At 47.8% G+C, this 19,176-nt stretch overlaps 1 protein-coding gene and 2 pseudogenes across 1 annotated transcript; 1 reads left to right on the top strand and 2 right to left on the bottom strand.

The window, feature by feature from the left end:
• Nucleotides 1–352: 352 nt before the first annotated feature.
• LOC125534713 (uncharacterized) lies at nucleotides 353–5,500 on the bottom strand (annotated as a pseudogene).
• On the top strand, nucleotides 3,454–4,955 carry LOC147982810 (uncharacterized). Its single transcript, XM_087539358.1, has one exon. It carries the CDS (start codon nucleotides 3,469–3,471, stop codon nucleotides 4,771–4,773), a length of 1,305 nt encoding a protein of 434 aa, XP_087395484.1. The 5' UTR covers nucleotides 3,454–3,468; the 3' UTR covers nucleotides 4,774–4,955.
• A 1,710-nt stretch (nucleotides 5,501–7,210) lies between the features above and the next one.
• On the bottom strand, nucleotides 7,211–9,158 carry LOC125535033 (disease resistance protein RGA2-like; annotated as a pseudogene).
• Nucleotides 9,159–19,176: the final 10,018 nt, after the last annotated feature.

Raw genomic sequence — 19,176 nt, 5'->3', positions numbered from 1 at the left:
GGTTGCCGTTGCTTGATTAGATGGAGTGGAACCATGGAGCTTACACACACGCGGTATTGTTGCTTGGTCCATTGCAAGCTCATATGTACTGGTATCAGCAAAACATACTACGAGTTTTCCCTCTGTTTTCCCCTTGTCCATGCTATAAGACAATTAGGGTCAACCATTTACTCTGAAATTTATTCAGGTATGAAATCCCCTCATACAAATTCACGGTTCGTTAACCGAGATCTATGATAGATTTCGTTCAATAGTATACAGGAACACATCTGTTGCAGATCCTGGGTGAGGCTCGGGCGAGAGGAAGGTCACGAGAGAGAGGAGAAGATTTATCTAGAGAACTCTATCTGATTCATTCCCAGCTGCAAGATGTATATACAGGTGCTTTTACAGTTTTCACCCTCTACAGTCCCACAATTACAAATAAGTCCTACCAACAACATATGTTTATCATGTATTAAGAAATACAACAAGAGTTACATTTACACGAGTTCTCAAACAAAATTACATTGGCACACCCGGTCGCTTCCTCCCTGGCAAGACACCACCTTACACTACCTTCACGTGTATCCTGAGCATTACTTGTAACAAAATAAGTAAATGATTTAGGAGCGGGTATCCTTGATTCCCATGAAGTTAGAATAAAATCTCCTTCCGGTCTAACCCTTGGATCTGCTAGAAGTCCCCCCAATGTCACACTTGGTGATTCTTCCTTGATTGGAACATTACTTGTATAACGTGTCATGCTAAGTGGATGCAAAGCAATGTCGTTATGTCCACTGGATGGCCTTGTTCTACAAGCGTGCTTGGGTGCACACCATACAGGGACAGGTTTCTTTTAACATATCTTGTCCCCTTGTCCAATATGCAAGGCCAAAACTGAACACTGAAGTTCATTCTCAACGCATACGCAAAAATATTTGTGGCGATTAGTGAGCCTTGCTTGTGCAACTCCTTGGGAACTTCATCTGCTATTTGTACTAGCCATGGATGTTCTGCTGGGTCTACACTCCCGAAGGCCATTGTCTTAAAGAGGTACCTCAACTCATCATAAGACAGAACACTTATGAGAATCGGTTTCACCGATCCAAATCGGGCTAATCTTTAAATTCTACCTACAATGATGATTTTGCTTCCTCTGCACATTCTTATGGCAAATGAGTAGAAGACTTTCCAGTCTTCATCGCATACATCAGAATCAAACTCAATAACTACCAACATCGTCATCCCAAATGTTGTCCTCCCGTGGTCCCGTATTCTCAAGAGGCTGTCTCCATTCAGGTGCAAAACAGAAGAGAAGCGGGAGCAAACCCTTTCGTCGCCACACACGTGAGCAACCAAAGTTTTCTTCCCAACCTTGACACCACCTATGATCGAAAGAATGACTGGTGCATCACCAGGAGGGTTGTGTTGCAACAAGAAGCTAAAAAACTTTTGCTTTTCAGCATGTCGGCCGAACATGAAGTTGTCGGTATAGAGATAAATGTCATATGGCCTACGAGACATGTGCTCGCATCCACCCAGAAGCACAACAAATTCTACCATGTTAGCAACGGTGACCTCTAAGCTTTCCAAGGCACCACTGGCGGAGCGTAGTGGAGATGAAACTAGGCTACGACCCCCCCTTTCCGAAGTGAATTTTTTTTTACTAGGTATGCTTGCGATCTGGCCCAGCCCATCAGGAGATATGTCCACTGTCCACAAGCCGCAGCCCATTTGCAGCACCGCTCGACAGCACAGATCGAGACACCAACACCTGGTTGTGAGTCAACGAGTTGTTCCCCAAATCCCCAATCCCCACCCTGCTGCCTCCCTGCCTCCGCGTCCGGCATCGCCGCGTCGGCGACCTAATTCCTCGACGACGGCGGTCGGCGGCGGCAACTGACGACGGCTGTCGGCGGCGGCAACTGACGACGGCAGTCGGCGGCGTTCCCCTTCTCAGTCGGCTGCTCAAGTGGCCGCACCCGCGAGCGACGCGCCCAGTGGCCAGCGGCCACACGCCCACCGACCCACACCCAGTTCGCCTAGGTGCACAGTGGCTCCTCCTCCTCTGCTCGTCTAGTTCACAGCGCCAGCTCATTCGCTTCTTGCTATTGCTAGGTACAGTGACTGATTTAGGGCTCATGTTGATTAATTGGATGCAAATCAACTGCTGCTACTGCTTCTGTTAATTCCGATGAGTTGAGATGTTTTGGTAACTTTGATGTCTACCCAATTGATTATTTGATAGAAAATTTGATGTTGTATAAATATTTGTTTAGGTAGCAATGGTGAAACAACAGAAGATGCAGTCTTTTTTTAAAGAAAAGGGGATGAGGGATTAGCTCCAGATGCTCTAGCATTGGTGCCATATATGGATGGAAGACATGCTGAAGATGCACAAGAAGGCCAAATGGAAGATGATAATGTGCAGGAAAATCAGATGCAAGATGATGATGTGCCGGATGTAGAACAAAGAGCAAACGAACATGTCACTTTTCGAGGCATTGAGTTGTTGGAGCGAGATCCTGCACTACATCCACAAATTTGGCAGTACCCCCCAAACCAAAGAGATGAAGTACGAAGAGCTTACTTGAGGCTGGGTCCCAATCAACCTAAACGAAAGAAATATAAAGCTATTGGAAAACCAGGACACAAAAGACGTTTTCAGTACAGCTATTTTCGTGATTTTCCATCATGGCTGGAGTATTCATTGACCTCTCATTGTGCATATTGTCTGTATTGCTTTCTCTTTAGCAAAAATAGAAAGAAAAGAGGTGGGTTTGATGTCTTCACAACACAAGGTTTTAATAATTGGAAGAAAGTTCATGATGGACAGAAGTGTGCACTTTTAGTTCACATGGGATCAAGTCCTTGCTCACAACATAACAATACAGTGAGAGATGGCCATGCTTTATTGGATCAGTCAAACCATTTGGCAAATATCTTTGATGTGAAGACCATGGGGGATAAAGAAAAGGATCGTTTAAGGCTGAGAACTACGATTGCGGTTGTAAAGTGGCTCACATTTCAATCTTGTGCTTTAAGAGGCCATGATGAGAGGCCGGAGTCAAGAAACAGAGGTAACTTTCTTGAGATGTTGAAGCTTCTTGCAGAATTCTGCCCTGATGTTCAAGCTGTAGTTCTTGGCAATGCTCCACAAGTTTGCAAATACACATCACACGAAATTCAAAATGAGATCTTGAGCATTTACGCTATGAAAGTCAGGGAGCATATTCGAGCAGAAATTGGGGACTCAAAGTACTCTATTCTTGTGGATGAAACATGTGATGTGTCCAAAAGAGAGCAAATGGCACTAGTTTTCAGATTTGTTGATAAGATGGTTATTCCCAAGAAAGATTCTTTCATCTCATACATGTAGCCAACACAAAAGCACTGACACTAAAGATGGAGTTGTGTAAAGTATTATCCAAGCATGGATTTGATGTACAAAATCTTCGAGGCCAGGGGTACGATGGGGCAAGCAACATGAGGGGAGAGTTGAATGGATTGCAAGCTCTATTCATTAAAGATTGTCCCTATGCATATTATGTTCATTGCTATGCTCATCGGTTGCAACTCTCCCTTGTTGGTGCAGCAAGAGATGTGGTTCCAATCACCCAATTTTTTCAGAAACTTCACTTTGTTATAAACACAGTTGACTCCTCTTCAAAGCAACATGATGAGTTGCATGACGCCCAGGTGGTTGAGATTGCACGCTTGCTTGCTATCGATCAGATTGAAATAGGCAAAGGAGCCAATCAAATACGCTCATTGAAGCGACCAGGAGAGACTAGATGGGGTTCCCACTTAGGTTCGATTTCTAGCCTTATGCATATGTTCAATCCAGTGAGAGTTGTTCTAGAAAATCTAGCCGCAGATTCATCAGCTGGAGCAAACCGGGCTGATGGTGATACTTCTTTCACTTACCTGACCTCTTTTGAGTTTGTATTTATCCTATGCATGATGAAAGAAATATTGGAAACTAGCGAAGATCTTGGGAAGGCTTTACAGAAGAAAGCACAAGACATAGTAAATGCAGTTCGTCTAGTGCATTCCACAAAAGTACTTCTAGAAGAGATGAGATCAGATGAAGGATGGGAGTTGTTCATTGGAAATGTTGTTGAGTTCTGTGTGGAGCATGATATAGATATTCCAGACATGGAAGAACTATACATTCTGCGTGGTGGGCGTGCTCGTCGTCAACCTGATCACTTTACTAGAGAAAGGTATCTACAAGTGGAGATATTTCGAGCAACAATTGACAACCAACTAAATGAATTGAATCTTAGGTTCAATGAGAAAGTGATGGATCTCTTATCCATTAGTGTTACATTGATTCCAAGAAATGGATTTACATCATTCAACGCTAAGGAAATATGTTCAATGGTGGAGAAATATTATCCGACTGATTTTACACAACAAGAGAGATATGGGTTGGAGATTCAGCTCAACCATTTTGCTGCAGATGCTAAAAACAGTGGAGACTTGAAGAAGCCCATCACCATAACTTCTTTATGCCGATGCCTTGTTGAGACAGGACGAGATAGAATTTACAATTTGCTTGATAGGTTGCTTCGATTGCTTGTTACTCTCCCGGTTTCCACTGCAAGTGCTGAGCGTGCTTTCTCGAGCTTGAAGATTATCAAGTCAAGGCTACGTAATCGAATGGAAGATGATTTTCTTGCAGACAGTTTGTTGCTACAAATTGAACGAGAAATTGCATCAAAAATTCCTTGTGAAGATATAATTGCTGATTTCAAAAGTAGGAAGAATAGAAGATCGTATCTTTAGTTGGCAGTAGTGCTAGTTGGTTGGCAGTAGTGCTAGTTGGTTCTGTTTATTGTCTTTTGGTCATTTGGTGTCACTACTGTTTGGTGTGGTCTGTTCTTTTGGAGCACCAAAATTTACCTATCAACAATGCTCAGGTATGTGTGAACCTGCTTGTGAACCTGCTGTATTTGTGTGTACAAGTACAATATATATATATATATGGTCCTCTAATTTTCCTTGCATATGTTCTACAACTTAGTAGTTTTTTATGCATATGATGTGTTCTTATATGAAATCGGCCCCCTCTTGAGATTTGCTCACGCTCCGCCACTGCAAGGCACCATGTGACTCGAGGCGCATTGCCTGGTCATCCTTCTCAGTTGTTGTTCAAGGACGCTTGAAAGGAATGGCTAAATACAAGCTGCAGCTAGGTGAGTCGTTGATGCTAACCTTGTCGAAGCCTGCACTGTCTGGGAGAGTTCGGTACCTCAGGGTGTCCAGCATGCGGTGTCCTCTGTACATAGCCTCGGAGAGCATCTTTAGCTGCATCAGCATCCTGGAGTTGACTATGTAGCTCGCATCAGCCTCCTCGACGATGGTGTTGACTCTCATCAGGAAGGTGCTGCAACCTCTCCATCAGCTTCTCCTCCGAGCTTGAATGGCTTGAGTGGTACTTGTTCATCAGAAAGGGGATGAACCGGCTCATAAGTTCACCTGCAACTGCAGATATGGCAGCCTCCTTGGCCATGATTTTATGGGGGGAGCTGCTGGTCGGTCTATCTGTACAAATAAAGCACGCCGGTCTCTGCCAAGTCTTGCAGAGACTTGCAAAATTTAGAAGTCTCCAAGGAACATTGACTGCAATGTGTGGGTGGGTGAGACCTGGATATACTTGTTAAAACAAAGATTCTCCGAACAACTTGGTGGGTGGGTGCCAATTTAAAGGCCCAAAGACGTGTCCAGGATCAGTCAACTTTCCAACCAGCATGAAAATGAATTGTCCGGCCAGTATTTGAAATATTCAATGTGCCGTCTACTATTGCAAAGTTTGACCATGGAAATTGTCTGGATTTTTCCAGATGAACTTCAGTGGAGAGGAGCAGCGCAGCTCATTAACAAGGAAATGATATATATATGCCCTATTGCCCTTTTATCCTGGTCAGTGATGATAATCACAACTTTATACCTTAGTAATCTTTCTGAGCTCATGTAATAGTTTGTGTCTGCATTTGCTCCTTTGGTTTCATTAGAACCTAATCAATCTCTGTGTTGCTCATTTCATACTAATTCAGTTTTTAATTGGGAAACTGTTGCGCCTTGTGCGTTCTTAGGGTGTGTTTGGTTTGTGTCATCAGATGGAACGTAGGAGGTCCGTCCCGTCCCTAGAGGTCATTCTCGTGTTCGGTTGGGTCAAGGAATCAGAACCCACTCATTCCTTGGAATGGCATATTCCTCCTAGACCCGGAACGCGCTTGTACCTCAGAATTTATGTTTGACATATGCTTGAATGTATTTATAAATTGTTCGTGTTGCAAATAAAATTCAAATGTTTTCTCAAATTTGAATACTCTGTTGCTGAAAATACAAAGAGTTACAATTATCCATACTGTTGCTAAAAAACATTCCATTCCAACTCTTAAACCACACACCAGAACATAACCATTCCATTCCATCTAATACCCATAACCAAACATAGAAACGGAACCAACCCATTCCCGTGGAATGGAGCCATGGGATTCCATTCCACTTTGTTTTTGAACCGAACCAAACACACCCTTAAATTCCAGGCTTTACCTGACGTTGATGTCCACAATGGTAAAAATTGAAAAGCAAATAGTGTGAGCCAACTTGGTTTTTTATTAAAAAACACTAAAAGTATTCTTCGTTATATTTGCTCCGTGTACTGAGTACAGTCAGAACAATTACCGAGTCATGAGACAGTCTAAAATTGAACAGTAAGGCCTCAAGGAGGACCGAGTGGCCCAAAATGATTTCCCGCCAAAGATTAGCTGGTTCAGTTAAGATTAGCGGCTTAAACTGGGCTTAAGCAATAAACTAGAGACAACAAGGAAATGATAAATGATGAGTAGAATCATGCCATTGGATGCACTTGGTCACTCCTGAACCGTTGGTGAACATTGAGTGCTGGCGGCGAAGTGAATAATGCTTTTCTCCTGTTTTGGCCAGTTTTAAATTTAAAGTGTGTTCTGAATGTTCAGAAGTTTCAGAGTCCTTAAAATAGACAACACTTCAACAAATATTATTATTTTCTTATTTCAGTTAAGTTTTCTCACCTTTCTACATTTATCAGGATTAATTCAATGGTGCGAGATGATGTTTGTTATCTAGAAAGTGAATGAACAGGATTCATTTGATCTGATACTACAGTTTTATTCTCTATTGAGATCTCCAGAACATTTAGTTGATCGCTCTTTAAAATGGTTTTTCCATGGCCACACAAACACATCTGTTTTTCATGTATCAGAAAGTACAACGAGGGTTACATTATGCGAGCTCTGAAAAAAAAAAGTAGATTGGCGCTCCTTGTGCTTCCTCCCTGGCAAGGCATTTTGTGCCCCTTTCTTTCCTTCCTCCCTGGCAAGATGGCATGTTCCACCCTCGGTGGGCTGCTCATTTTTGCTAGTTTGGCAGGACATAAACCATTGCAATGGTATATACACTATGCCTGCACATGATGGGTCAGGGGCCCAAAGCGGCCGCCCTCCTCCCCTGCCCAAGGGCAGGGGAATTCTTGGATGGTAGAATATACAGCATTGAAATCTCTAACACATTAGTTGAATGGTCTATAACACATGCACTTGTCATGTATCTAAAAGTACAAGAGTTTCATTACACAAGTTTTCAAAAAGAAAATTAGATTGGCACTCCTTGCCGCTTCCTCCCTGGCATGACGCTACCTTGATGTGCAACCTGAGCACAACTTGTTACAGACTTAGGAAATGATTTATGAGGGGGTATCCTTGATTCCCATACGATTAGAGTGAAGTCTCCTTTGGGTCTAACACTAGGATCTGTTATAAGACCCCCAAATGTCACACTTGGTGATTCCTTCTTGACTGAAAAACTAGCACTATAAGGTGTCATGCTAAGTGGATGCAGAGCAAAGTCCGTTATGTCCACTGGGTGACCATGGTACATAAGCGTGTTCGGGTGCATGCCATAAATGGCAAGGTTTCTTTTAACCATTCTCATCCCCTTGTCCAGTATGCAACGCCAAAACTTAACATCAAGATTCCTTCTCAACACATCTGCATACGCATTTGTGGCGACAAGTGAACCTTCTGAACCGTGGAACCTCTTGGCAAATTCATCTGCTATTTGTACTAGTTGTGGATGTTCTGTGGGGTCCTCGCTCCGAAGGATAGTGCTTTGAAAAGGTATCTCAACTCGTCGTAAGACATAGCACTTAGGAAAATCGGTTTCACCGATCCAAATCGGGCTAACCTTTGAAGTCTACTTACAATGATGATTTTGCTTCCTCTGCCCATTCTTGTGACCAATGAGTGAAACCTTTTCCATTCATCATCACCTACATCAAAAGCAAACTCAATAACTACCAACATCTTCACCCCAAACTTAGTCCTTCCACGCATCAAAAGGCTGTCACCATTCAAGTGCAAAACAGAAGAAAAACGTGCGCGGACTCTTTCATCGCCACACGCATGAGCAACCAAAGTTTTTTTTCCCAACTTTGGTGCCCCCTATGATCGGAAGGACGGCTGTTGCCTCATGACCAGGAGGGTCGCTGTGCTGCAACAAGAAGCTCAAGAGCTTTTGCTTCTCAGCATGTCGGCTGAACATGAAGTTGTCGGTGTAGAGGTAAGTGTCATAAGGCCTACGCGACATGCGCTCGCAACCACCCAAAAGCATAACAAATTCTGCCATGTTAGCAGCAGCAGCTTCTAAGCTTTCCAAGGCACCGCCCGACTCGAGGCACCTGGCCCCATCGGCCATCCTCCGAGAACGCTTGATTAAATACAAGTGGCTGTTGAATGAGTCGTTGCTGCTAACCTCGTCGACGCCGGCGCTGTTTCGGAGGGCGCGGTACATCAAGGTGTCCAGCACACGGTACCCTCCATACATGGCCTCGGAGAACATCTTGAGCTGGGCTAGCATCCCGGAGTTGGTTATGTACCGCCCGTCCGCCTCCTCGACGACGGTACCAACTCGCAATAGGAGATGCCGCAGCCGCTTCGCCAGATTCTGCTCCTTCGATTGTGCATGGATGGAGGAGTGGTACTTGCTCATCAGCAAGGAGATGAACCGGCTGACAAATTCGCCTGCGACTGCAGACATCGCAACCTCCATGGGCAAGGATTGATGAGGTAAAGCTGTTGGGCGGTCACTGGACTAATTTAACTAGAATGGGCTGGCCTCTTGCCAAGTCTTGCACAGACTCTTGGCAAAATGGTGAAAATTCTTCAGGGATGACTAAGACTGTTGACTGGGACTTGAGTGGTTGTGCGCGGTGATATTTTTCTAAACGTCTAAACGCGTGACAAGGAGAAGCCAACTTTTCCAAGCCACATGAACTTGCGCAAAGATCGGGTTGTGATCGCATAATTATTAACTCGGATAATATGGAGGTGATCGAGACCATGAATGAAGGAAGACGATCATCGGGGGCAGCAGCTGCAATTTTTTATGACTGTTTTCACTTAGCTTGTGATTTTTCCATTTCTAGATTCGAGCATTGTAATAGAGAAGCAAATAAAGTTGCTCATGAACTTGCCAAGTTGGCTAGATTTTCATTTATTTCTGATTGGCTCGAGGAACCACGTAATGCAATTGTACCAATCCTCATAAACGATGTAATGATTATTTCTAATGAATAAAGCTCGAACTTTCTTTCAAAAAAAACTTGTCCAAGCCACATTAATTATTGTTACATAAGAAATTGTACATGTCTAATTATCTGTCCGCTCGTCTTTTGTTGGATATTTTGATTCAATTATGTGTGCTCTACTCTAGCAAATTCTGAACTTGGAATTTCTTGGGATTTTTCTAGATGAGCTTGACTGGAGACGCAGGGCGCCACTTGGTTTTTTGGCAAAGAAACTTTTGTGGGAGATGTTACGCGGCATGGTGAACGATGATGAGAACCGCGACTCCATGCCTGACTCCTTTAGTATCTTCAGAGGCCGGTCGGTCAGTCAGTCAGTCCCCGTGTGGCTTATTTTTGTGCTGGTTTAGTTTAGTTGATCTGGTTTTGTTCCTGTGATCAGTGGAATATATCCTATTTGGCGCAATTCTTCCATCTGGTTTTGTGAGGTTTCTAGAATGTTTCAGGCCTGTTTTTTTCGGTCTTTCTTTTCTTTTTTATTTTAAAATCCAAGAACAAACAAATCCCTTTTTTCCGCTACCTCTGCGCTCCGCTCCGCTCCCCCTGCGCTGCGTCGCCCGCTCGGCGGCGCCGCCCCGCTCGGCGCTTCCTCCCCCCTGCTGTCCTTTCCGATGGCTACCGCAGTGGCCCACATTCCGCGTCCAACCTCCCCATCTCCGGTCTCCTTCTTGGAGGCCCTGCTTGCCCCGGCGGATCGTGCGGATGCGCCTTCCCGGCCGGAATCTGGGGAGCCTTCAATGCGCGCGCTGCGGGTGGCGGGGGGGGCTGTTGGCCGGCTTCAATCCGCTGCTGTCGTGCCTGCGCAGTCGTCTTTAAGGGCCACCGACAGCCAAGAGCACATTGATGGTGGTGGGTGGAAGATGGTGGGAAGGGGGAGGCGCCCCCCCCTTTTTACCAGCGACCTCCGCCGCGTCCCAAGCCACAGTTCTCCCACCTCAAAGAGCTGCTGTTCTCTAAGGCAAGGGGGAAGTGCTTCAGGTGTCTCGAGCCTGGTCACCGGGTCGCAGGCTGCACCAATCGTGCTCGCTGCCTCCTCTGTGGCGCGGTGGGGCATAGGGCGAGGTGGTGTGGCGGCGAGCAGCCGTCAAGGTCAAAGCGAGACAAGGAGCGTGCTGAGCCGGTGGTCGTCCTTCCACCGCCTCCACCAGGCCCCCCGCCAAGCTTCGCGGTCCGGGCTCCGATGGAGGCGCCTGCGGCCGATGCGGCGGTGAGGCGTGGGCTCGTCATCGCCACGTCGAGGAGGTCGGCGGGGCAGGCCGAGGCGGAGCGGAGGCTGACCAGATGCGCGGTGGTGGCGGTGGTCGTGGGGTCGGCAAGGCAGTTTGAGATCGTCGACGTCAAGAGGGCGGTGGCCATGAAGTTCCGGATTAACGAGGAGGCGGTCAAGGTGTCCCTCCGGGCACTGGGGGAGATGCTTCTCCTCTTCGATGACGCGGCCGTCCGCGACAGGGTACTTGCTGGCCGTGGGCCGCTCGTGCTGGGAAGGATCTCGCTTCTGGTGGCGCCATGGTCGCGCTTTCGGCGCGCGTCGCCGGCCAAGCTGCTCTACAAGGTGCGGGTTTGTCTGGAGGGGGTGCCGGAGCATGCTTGGGACATTGAGTCCGTGGCCTCACTGTTCGATCCTTCCATGCTCATCGACGGCATCGACCACGAGGTGCGGCGGGAGCAGGAGACGGGCTGTTTCCGGCTCTGGGTGTGGATGGACGCTGTGGAGAAGCTCAAGACTCGCGGAGTGCTTCAGCTGGAAGAGCCGATGGAAGAGGGTTCACCCGGGATGCATTTCCCTGAGCTCAACATCACTCAGGAGGTGTCGCGGCGCTGGGGACAGGTGGCCATGCTCGGGCATCTGGTGCTCATCCACCTTGACCATGTCATCGACTTCACCTGCCCGCCGAGCCCGGACAGTGGGATGAGCTGCGACAATGGGATCAGCGGGATGCCGTCGGAGGACGGAATGGTGCCGGATTGGCCAGCTAGGTGGGGCTACAGATGGTTCCTCAACTATGAAGATGGAGACTTCCCGCCGCCGCCACCGTGGGACTCCGTCCACTCCAGGCTGCGCTTTCCTGACGCCAGTGGCAATGGTGGAGGAGGAGGGCGGCGAACCTATGGCAGCGGCAGTGGGTTCAGGCAGGCAAGTGTTGGGATGCAGCAGGCCGAGCAAGGTGGAAGATCTCACCAAGGGCGGGCTGGTTCGGGTGGAGGAGCTGGAGGCGGAGGCCGGAGACGCTGCGGATGGCCGGAGGAGGGCTTGGCCGTGCCGCCGCTGATTGACATGGTGGAGGCGAACGGGGCTCCGGCGGCTGTGGACCCGTTCGCGTGCGCTCATGGCGTCCTGGGCCTCTCTGTTTTGCTGCAGCAGGGGCCATTGGCCGCGCCTGGGGTGCCCACAGCTCAAGATGGCATGGGCGAGGGTGGTCAGCGGGCTGTGGAGGAAGAGCTGCTTGCCCCCTTTCGTGAAAGTTTGCGGGAGCTGAGCGAGGATCAGCCGGAGCAGTTCTCTGTCCCGCTGATGGGAGGAAACGAGGGAGGAAAGCCTGAAGAGGAATGGGGACGACGCCAGGCGACGCGGCGAGCGACGTGCATGGCTGTTCCCATGCAAGAGCAGAGAGTGGTGCAGAGGCGCCCACCTCGGTGGGGCCAGATGGAAAGGAGGAGGTAGATGCTCGCTTCATGATTGACGAGGCGGCGGGAGGTGGGGAAGGCTGCGTGGAGTGAGTGGGCTTTTTTGGGGCGCTCTCGCCTCGAGAGGCACCGCCTGGGGACCTTCTGCTCCTGGGCCGCCAGCTGGAGTCCGGAAGATCCAGGTCACAAGATGGAACGGAGCCCATTTGAGAGTCGGCCGCTGATGGGATTGTGGGTGGGCCGGACGAGGCTGAGGATGAAACGCGGCGCCGCCTGATCCACTAACGAACTTCCTCATCTCCTGCTCCGCTCCCCCACCCATAGCTCTGCTTCCCACGCCGGCGGGCGGCGGCCGCCGCACAGAAGGCCAGGCGGAACCACCCTCCAGAAGAAGCAGTGGCAGGCTGGCTGCCAAGCCTACCGCGGGCTGGTCCACCATGGACAAAGTGAAGGTGGTTCTGCTCAAGAAAAGTGGCATCTGGGAGGAGGGTTCGCCGCAGGTGGCTGCATCCGCGGCCGATCTGCAAAGGTACAGGGAGCTGTACAGGGAGCCGCTACCGGATGGCTTCATTGCGGCGATCGAATCGCTAGTTGAAGCCGCTAGGAAGAGCAAAGGCAAGGAAGATCGCGGGGCAGGTCAAGCGATCCGTGTCTGACCCGCTTGGGGTGTTCAGCTGTGTGGATTTGTGTTCGATCCATGTTAGTGTATGTTGCTGTTCTCTGTCGTAGGCGCGATAGCGCGACAAGGGAGGTTCCTGTCTCCCAAGTCCGTGATGTGGAGTCGGGCTTTGTGTTGCCCATCACTGAATGTATGTCTGCCAGATTCAGAGCTGAGTGTGTTTTGGATCCTTTATGGATTTCGCCGTCCTGAATTGGAATGTGCGGGGATTGAATAATCCTGCGAAGAGACGGGCGGTGTAGCTATTTGTTGCTGAGCAAAATTGCAAGATTGTCTGCCTGCAAGAAACAAAAATTGGTGACATGACTAGAGGTCTGGTGATTGAAGCCTTGGGGCCGCGTTTCGCTGATAATTTCATCTCTCTGCTAGCTAATGGATCCAGAGGAGGGATTCTCATTGCTTGCTGAGACGACCACGAGATCACAGTTGAGCCGCTGGCGGCCGGGCTGCACTCCGTGTCAGGAACTGTGAGGAGCAGGGCCAATGGGATGTGCTGGTCGATCACTGGAGTTTATGGACCTCAATCTGAGAAGGACAAAGTTCAGTTTATTGAAGAGTTAAAGAGGATCAAGCAGCACATGTTACCTCGCTGGATGGCGCTCGGAGATTTCAATATGATCTGCAGAGCAAGAGACAAAAGCAACAACAATATAAACTTGCGGATGATGGGAAGATTCAGGGCTGCGATTGATGATCTGGAATTGATTGATTTTCCGCTTTTGGGAAGAAGTTTCACTTGGTCTAACGAGCGCGAAAATGTCACGCTCACCAAGATTGACCGGATCATGGTGACGAGTGACTGGGAGGCCACCTTTCCTCACTTTCAGTTGTCCCCTGCCTCATCTAGTGTTTCTGACCATTGCCCGCTGGTTTTGAAAAGGATGGAGATAACCAGGTCCAAAGCATTTCGCTTTGAAAACCATTGGTTGAAGTGCCCGGAATTTTTGGAGATCGTGCAACGCACATGGGCGAAGGAGGTCAGATCTGGTGATCCCATACAGGTGCTCCACACAAAGCTCTCTAGAACTGCAAAGGCTCTCAAAGCTTGGAATAAGCAGAGGACCCGATGGGCTGTCTTCGTATCGGCATTGGCTAATGATGTGATTTTCAGTCTGGACTTGGCTCAAGAGGAGAGGGAGCTCTCGACGGAGGAGAGACAGTTGCGGGCGCGACTAAAGGCAAAGTTGCTGGGGTTCGCAGCAGTGGACAGAGCTAGATGGCGCCAAAAATCAAGAATAACTGAAATTAGGGAGGGGGATGCCAGCACGAGGTTTTTCCATCTAAGAGCCTCCGGAAGGCGACGGAAGAATTACATCCCTACGCTAAATGGGGCTGACGGTCCAGTTTCAGAGCACGAGGGCAAGGCCAAGATCATCTTTGACAGATTCCTGGGGCTTATTGGGACTCCTTTCGGCCGCTCGGTCAGGCTAAACTGGGATTTCCTGGGGCTGCCGTCAAGAGATCTAAGCCACCTTGAGGGAGTTTTCTCTGAGCAGGAGCAGTTGTCTGCGGTCAAAGACACGCACGGTGAGAAGGCGCCTGGGCCAGATGGTTTCACCGGGGCCTTCTTTAAGGAATGCTGGGCAACAATCAAAGTGGACTTGCTGGCTGCTGTTAACTGTGTGCACAGCCTGAGAGGACAGAATTGGAACATCATCAACACAGCCAATATCGTGCTGCTGCCGAAGAGAGAAGGAGCACAAGACGCAAATGATTTCCGGCCTATTAGCCTCATGCATAGCATTCCCAAGCTGGTCAGTAAGATGCTTGCTACGCGGTTGGCGCCTGAGATAAATCACCTTGTTACCCACAGCCAAAGCGCTTTCATCCGAGGACGATCAATTCAGGATAACTTCCTGTACGTAAGGAATGTGCTCAAAGCTGCTCATAGTGCTAGATCCCCGCTGATGTTCCTCAAGATAGATATCGCTAAGGCTTTTGATTCAGTTGGTTGGGGCTTTTTGCTTGAGGTTTTGGAGGCGATGGGTTTTGGGCAGCGATGGAGAGATATGATTTCTCTCATTTTGTCGTCCTCATCCTCAAGAGTTTTGCTAAACGGAACACCTGGACCTCCGTTTGCGCATCAATGTGGGCTGCGGCAAGGAGACTCTCTGTCGCCGCTGTTGTTTATCATCGCGATGGAACCGCTCCAACGTTTACTAGCCTTGGCCACGGAAAGAGGCATCCTATCACCGCTCAAACTGCAGATGGTGAGGTTCCGCTCCAGCTTCTACGCGGATGATGCCGCGCTCTTCCTCAACCCCGTGCTGAATGACTTTATTGCGGTTCAGGCCATTCTCAAGATTTTCGCGGATGCATCGGGCTTAAAAGCTAACATACAGAAGTCGGTGGCCTACCCCATCTCCTGCGCCGGCCTTGACCTACTGCCCTTAATGGCCATTTTTGGTGGACAGCAGGGGCACCTTCCGTGTCAGTACTTGGGTCTGCCTTTAGGGGTGCGTAAGCCAAAGAGGATTGAGATGCAGCCTCTGATTGATAAGATCGCGGGAAAGTTGGCCCCAAGGAGGGGACGGCTGCTCAACAGAATGGGAAGGTTGATCTACACCAATTCGGTGGTGACGGCTACTGCGACATTCTTTTTGACAGTGTTTCAGCCGGACAAGTGGCTGATTAAAAAGGTGGACAAGTTTAGAAAGAATTTCCTCTGGGAGGCGCATAACACGTCAATAGGCTGGAAAAGTTTGGTAAACTGGAAGCAAGTTTGCTCCCCAAAGAAATATGGAGGATTGGGCATAAAGAACATCGACTGTTTCAGCCGAGCCCTGAGATTACGCTGGGAATGGTACAGATGGGAGGAGAGAGATAGACCATGGAAAGGGACAGATACGCCATGCGATGGTGTTGACAAGCAGCTCTTCTCCAATTGCACCACGATTTCTCTGGGAGACGGATCTTTGGCAAGCTTTTGAAGGGACAGGTGGTTGAATGGTGAAGCTCCAATGGTTTTGGCACCTGCGGTGTTCAAACTGGCCCGCTTCAAAAAAGTTTCGGTCAAACAAGGAATGCATAATGCTAAATGGATGCAGTGGCTTAACAGGATAAGCAATGCCGAGGAGCTGCACCAGTTTGTTTAGCTTTGGAGCAAGGTCCAAGGGACAACTTTGTCGACGGAGAAAGACACCATCATTTGGAACCTCACGGCCAATGGCTCATATTCGGCCTGTTCGGCATATGAGGCTCAATTTCTCTCTAGGATTGAGAGGCCATGGTTGGCCAGGGTGTGGACGAGCAAGATGGAGGGGAAAGTGCGGTTCTACCTATGGCTCTTGCTCCAAAACAGAAACTGGACTGCTGACCGCTTGCAAGCAAGAGGCTGGCCCCACAATGATCTCTGCAAGCTATGTGATCAGGAACCTGAAACTGCGAACCACCTCACTCTGCACTGCTCTTTTGCCAAAGAGGTTTGGTTCCAGTTCCGAGACTCTCAAAATGCAATGTTCGCTGTGGCCGACGAGGCGCAGACTGTGGGTGAGTGGTGGGAGAGGCTCTGCTCCGCCGGCGGATTGAAGGAGCAAAACAGGCTGAATATGACCGTGGCAGCCTACACTGTGTGGAACCTCTGAAAGGAGAGAAATCAACGAGTATTCGAGAATAAAGAGCTGCCTGCTACTGCTCTAGCTGGGCTCATCAAGGATGACATCAAGTGCTTTGGGGAGGCAACTAGAGGGATTCCCTTTGTAGGGCCGTAATTTTTTCTGTCTCCTAAACCTCACGTTGTAATGTGGGATGCGACCTCCTCTCGTTGGTCCATCCGTTTCTGTATGTCTTCTCTTCTATAATGCAAAGGCAGAGCTCCTGCTATTCCCGTCAAAAAAAAATCCAAGAACATATTTGTAATTTGCAGGGTTTTTAAAATATTGTGATTTTTTTAAAAAATATGTAAAAAATCAAATTCATGAGAACTTTTTAATTTCGTGAACTTTTAGTACAGTTGATTATATCTCAGTTTTGTTGCGTCCTAGACTCTTAGTCCATCCATGCAGCGTAACCTGATCCTAATCCAGTTAGATTTTTTTTGGGGGGGGGGGGGGGGGGGGGGGTGTGAGGGAAGACAACTGACCACCTTGTGACAAGAAACAAACATGCATCAATCAATGATTTGCCGTTGCTTCTTCAGAAGCATATTGTAGAAAATGGCATGCCCCCAACAACTGACCACCTTGTAATTTTGTCCTGCACATAATAGGCAGAAAGAACCCACACATTGGATGGGCAGAGAACACATATACGTAACAAATCACGGGGATGGGAATTTATGATGAAAGTGATCATATAGCTGACGAAATTAAGGGTACTTCTGCATGTATGTATTTATAGCATTAATGATGGCAACATCCTTTCCATGGATTATTCCACAAGTTGTGTGCTTAAACCTTTTAAGCAATAAAGTGCCATTTATCAAAAAAATCCACAAGTTGTGCAGTTCTGTACGCAACTACGTACCCGTTGAAGTGGATGCTTGTGTTGCTTATGGAGTTAAAAAGTACAGATCCAAAGGCTAGCTACTTGGATCTTTGTAGTTCTAGGAAAGCGACCAAATGAGGATATTTCACAGTTGTTGTGTATAAATGCCAGCACACGTACTTGTCACGACTACGGGTATGTAGTAAAATGTCATAAAATGAGATAGCAACGTTCAGCCAATCAGAACATGTGTCCTGGTCGTGGGTGATAGCTTAGGGTGTGTTTGGTTCAGGTCATGGGGTGGAATGTAACGGGTCCATTACGTTCCTAGGCCCGATTCCTATGTTCGGTAGCAGCAAAGAATTGGAACCTACCCGTTCCTAGGCTAGATTCTTATTCTTATTGTAGTTCATTAATATTGAATTTCTCCTAACCCCTTCATTTGGGTTCTGTTCGCAACTTCTACCGTCACAGAACAAATAATTTTCTAAACGTCCATACACAGGTGACAAGGACAAGCCAACTTGTCCAAACCACATTAATTGTTGTTACATAAGAAATTGCACATATGTAATTATCTTTCTGCCTGTCTTTCGTTTGATCTTTTTACTCAATTATGTGTGCTCTACTCTAGCAAATTCTGACCGCGGAATTTCTTGGGATTTTTCTAGATGAGCTTGACTGGAGACGCAAGGTGCCACTCGATTTTTTGGCGAAGAAACTTGTGCGAGATGTTACGCGGCATGGCAAACGATGACGAGAACCGAGACTCCATGCCTGACTCCTTTGGTTTCTTCAGATCCCGGTCAGTCAGTCAGTCCCCATGTGGCCTATTTTTGTGCTGGTTTAGTTTAGTTTGACCTGGTTTTGTTTCCTGTGCAAAACTGGAAGCTTTCTACCTACCTGAAATTGCTTTTGTCTCTGTAATCAGTGGAGTATCCTATTTGGCGCAATTCTTCCATCCGGTTTTCTGAAGTTTCTAGAATGTTCCAGGCGCGTTTTTGGTTTTTCTTCCGTTTTTTTTCTTTTCCTGTTCATTTTTTCTTTTCTTTAAAGAAATCCATGAACATATTTGTAATTCGCAAACTTTTTTTCAAAATTATGGTTTTTTAATGTGTGAACTTTTATAAATTCGTGAATTTTTTTTCAAATCCATGAGCACTTTTTAATTTCGTAAACTTTTAGTACAATTGATTCTATCTCAGTTTCGTTGCATCTTGAAGAATAAAGGACAAATCTGCATACTTTGCATGGCAGCAAGCTGGCCCATCTGCAAGTGATCTTAATGGGTTCAAGTGGGCTCTGACAATTGAGATTCTAGATCGGTTTTGGGCTGAAAATTGAGATTCTAGATCGGTTTTGGGCTGAAAATTTCGCTGCTGGTAGATAGGTAGGGTTTTAGTCCTCATAGGAGTGGCGTTTGGACGGATGACGACGCTCCTTCTTCGAGTCAGTATTTTGGACTTCGATCCTTCTCAAGTTTGTCTGTTGGGACGAATTAGACAAAGCTCCGGCACAAATTCCTGCCAACTCCTTGGGACAGCGAGGTTAAAGTTTCTCGTCGTGTGTACGCAACAACGACATTTGGTGGCAGGTTCTTCAGATTGATTCAAGGATTCCACGGCGACGACTGCGACTCCGGGGCACTGGTCCTTAGGGACACATGTACGAAGACTTCCTAGCTTTCATCGACAAGGTCAGACCCACTTCGGTATGGGGACGGTGACGGCGGCTCGTTCCCATGGCGGCAATGGTCTGTGGACCTCGATGTAATTTTTATTATGTTTGAGGTACTTTGTACTTCCGGTGAATCTTTATAATAGATCTGATT

Source organism: Triticum urartu, chromosome 2A, assembly GCF_056163025.1.
Source record: "Triticum urartu cultivar PI428250 chromosome 2A, HENAU_Tu73, whole genome shotgun sequence".
NCBI classification, from domain to species: domain Eukaryota; kingdom Viridiplantae; phylum Streptophyta; class Magnoliopsida; order Poales; family Poaceae; genus Triticum; species Triticum urartu.
Note: the sequence above shows the minus strand (reverse complement) of the source record. Positions and strands in the feature narration are given on the sequence as shown.